Raw genomic sequence first — 2,310 nt, 5'->3', positions numbered from 1 at the left:
TGGATGTGGTGCCAATCAAGCGGGCTGTTTTGTCCTGAATGGTGTCAAGCTTCATGAGTGTTGTTGGAGCTGCCCCCATCCAGGGCAAGTGGGGAGTATTCCATCACAGTCCTGACTAGTGCCTGGTAGATGGTGGGCAATCTTTGGGGAGTCAGGAGGTGAGTTATTCACCGCAGCATTCCCAGCCTCTGACCTGCTCTTGGAACCCCATTATTTATGTGATGAGTCCAGTTGAGTTTCTGGTCAATGATAATTCCCAGGATGTTGATAGTGGGGGAACCAGTGAAGGTAACATCATTGAATATCAAGAGGTGGTAGTTGAATGTGGAGGATGTGATATGTGGAGGATTCCCACTTGGGGGTGTGCCACCGTTCAGTTCAGATCTGGAAAATATGTTTCTTAATTCCATTTAAACAATTTTTGATTCATATTCCTACCCAACAGAAAGAGGAAGGAACTGATATACAATGCTGACTTCTTGTTGAATGCATGAGTATAATAATTGAGGAATGAACTATTTGAGTAATATACTGCACACTTTGCTCTTTTTTATGCTTATAGACCAGATTACCATACACCTGAACCAGTGACCAAAGGACAATCAAAACTGCTGGGAAAGTGGAAAAGTTAGCATGGTAAACACAATGAGCAACGTGGAGCACTGTTACAACTGCAGCAACTCTGAAGGACTCTTCCCCATTGTGATATTAAGTTGCACCTTTGCCATTGGCCTTCCCTTGAACATTATTGCTCTGTTTGGCGTGTATCAGCTGAGGAACCAACCTGGATTGCTGGTCACGTATACACTGAACCTCATCCTAACGGATCTTTGTAATCTCGTGACCTTGCCTCTGTGGATAGAGTACTTCCTCAATCACATGCACTGGGTGCACGGTAAGGTCACCTGCTTGGTAACTCACTTTGTGTTCTACATTGACATCTACGTCGGGGTCTACTTTCTAACCTGGATTGCAATTGATCGCTATCTGGCCATCGTCCACCCTTTGCGCTCTCGAGGACTTCGAACCAAAAAGTTTGCTGTTATAATCAGCATCTGCGGGTGGCTCTTCTGTAGCGCGGGAGGTCTCCCCTTCATGCTGTTATTTGAGTTTGTGGAAAATGAGTCATGCTTTGAGATGTATCCATCATCTCTAAACTACGCCATTCTCAGGTTGGTATCAATCTGTTTTGTATTTTTCCTCCCCTGTGTCATTCTCTGCTTCACTTATGGAAGCACTCTTCAAACTATTCAAAGAACAAGGTCTCTGGAACCTGATGAAAAGAAACGGATACAACAGTTGCTGCTGACAGTGGGGTTCATATTTCTTGTATTTTTTGGCCCATACCACATAGTCTACACTTACGGGATCGTTGTCTTATTCTCTGCTGACGATATCTGTCACCATGAATGTTCTATTGTCTTCTACCTTCATGCAACTTTGGCATTTATGACTCTTAACAATGTATTTGTTCCGGTGTTGTATATATTTGTTAGTGGAGATATCCGAAAGAGCCTTTGCAAATGTTATGGATGCATTAAGTTGGGAGAAGCAGGAGTCTGTTATATGAACTGCATTGACAAACTTACAAACCGAAATAGAGGAAACCCTTCACATTCAGAGCAGGAACTTCATCAGAATCAAGCAAATTAACTTGGAATACATGGACCCAAGAAGCTTGACACCATCTAGGTGTCCATTAGCCCACTTGATTGGCACCACATCCACAAACACCCACTCCCTCCACCACCGACGCTCAGTAGCAGCAGTGTGTACCATCTACAAAAATTTACCAAAGATCCTCAGACAACACCTTCCAAACCCACAAGCACTTCCATCCAGAAGGACAAGGGCAGCAGATACATGGGAACACCACCCCCTGCAAGTTCACCTCCAAGCCACTCACCATCCTGACTTGGAAATATATCGCCGTTCCTTCAGTGTCGCTGGGTCAAGATCTTGGAATTCCCTCCCTAAGGGCATTATGGGTCAACCCACAGCACATGGACTGCAGCGGTTCAAGAAGGCAACTCACTCCCACCTTCTCAAGGGGCAACTAGGGATGGGCAATAAATGCTGGGCCCAGCCAGTGACATCCACATATTAAAAGAAAAACACTGATGAAAGGAAGATACAAATCACAGCAATATTACATAACGCAGAGCCATTAATATGACCACAGCTTCACTTTCTCATAACAACATTGACTCATGCTGGGGTATAGCTGCAACTCACTGCAGCTGGGTTACAGGCAGTGACTCACCCTGGGTTACAGGTCCCTCCTCAGTAATACCCATTTCTTCTTATGAA

General features: G+C 44.6%; 1 protein-coding gene across 1 annotated transcript; it reads left to right on the top strand.

The window, feature by feature from the left end:
• The first annotated feature begins 633 nt into the window (after positions 1–633).
• On the top strand, positions 634–1,653 carry LOC122553917 (G-protein coupled receptor 4-like). The gene has a single exon (XM_043698425.1). The coding sequence runs from the start codon at positions 634–636 to the stop codon at positions 1,651–1,653; it is 1,020 nt and encodes a 339-aa protein (XP_043554360.1).
• The last annotated feature ends 657 nt before the right edge of the window (positions 1,654–2,310 follow it).

This window comes from Chiloscyllium plagiosum, chromosome 10 (genome assembly GCF_004010195.1).
Source record: "Chiloscyllium plagiosum isolate BGI_BamShark_2017 chromosome 10, ASM401019v2, whole genome shotgun sequence".
Lineage (NCBI taxonomy): Eukaryota > Metazoa > Chordata > Chondrichthyes > Orectolobiformes > Hemiscylliidae > Chiloscyllium > Chiloscyllium plagiosum.
This window is presented reverse-complemented; position numbering and strand designations above follow the sequence as displayed.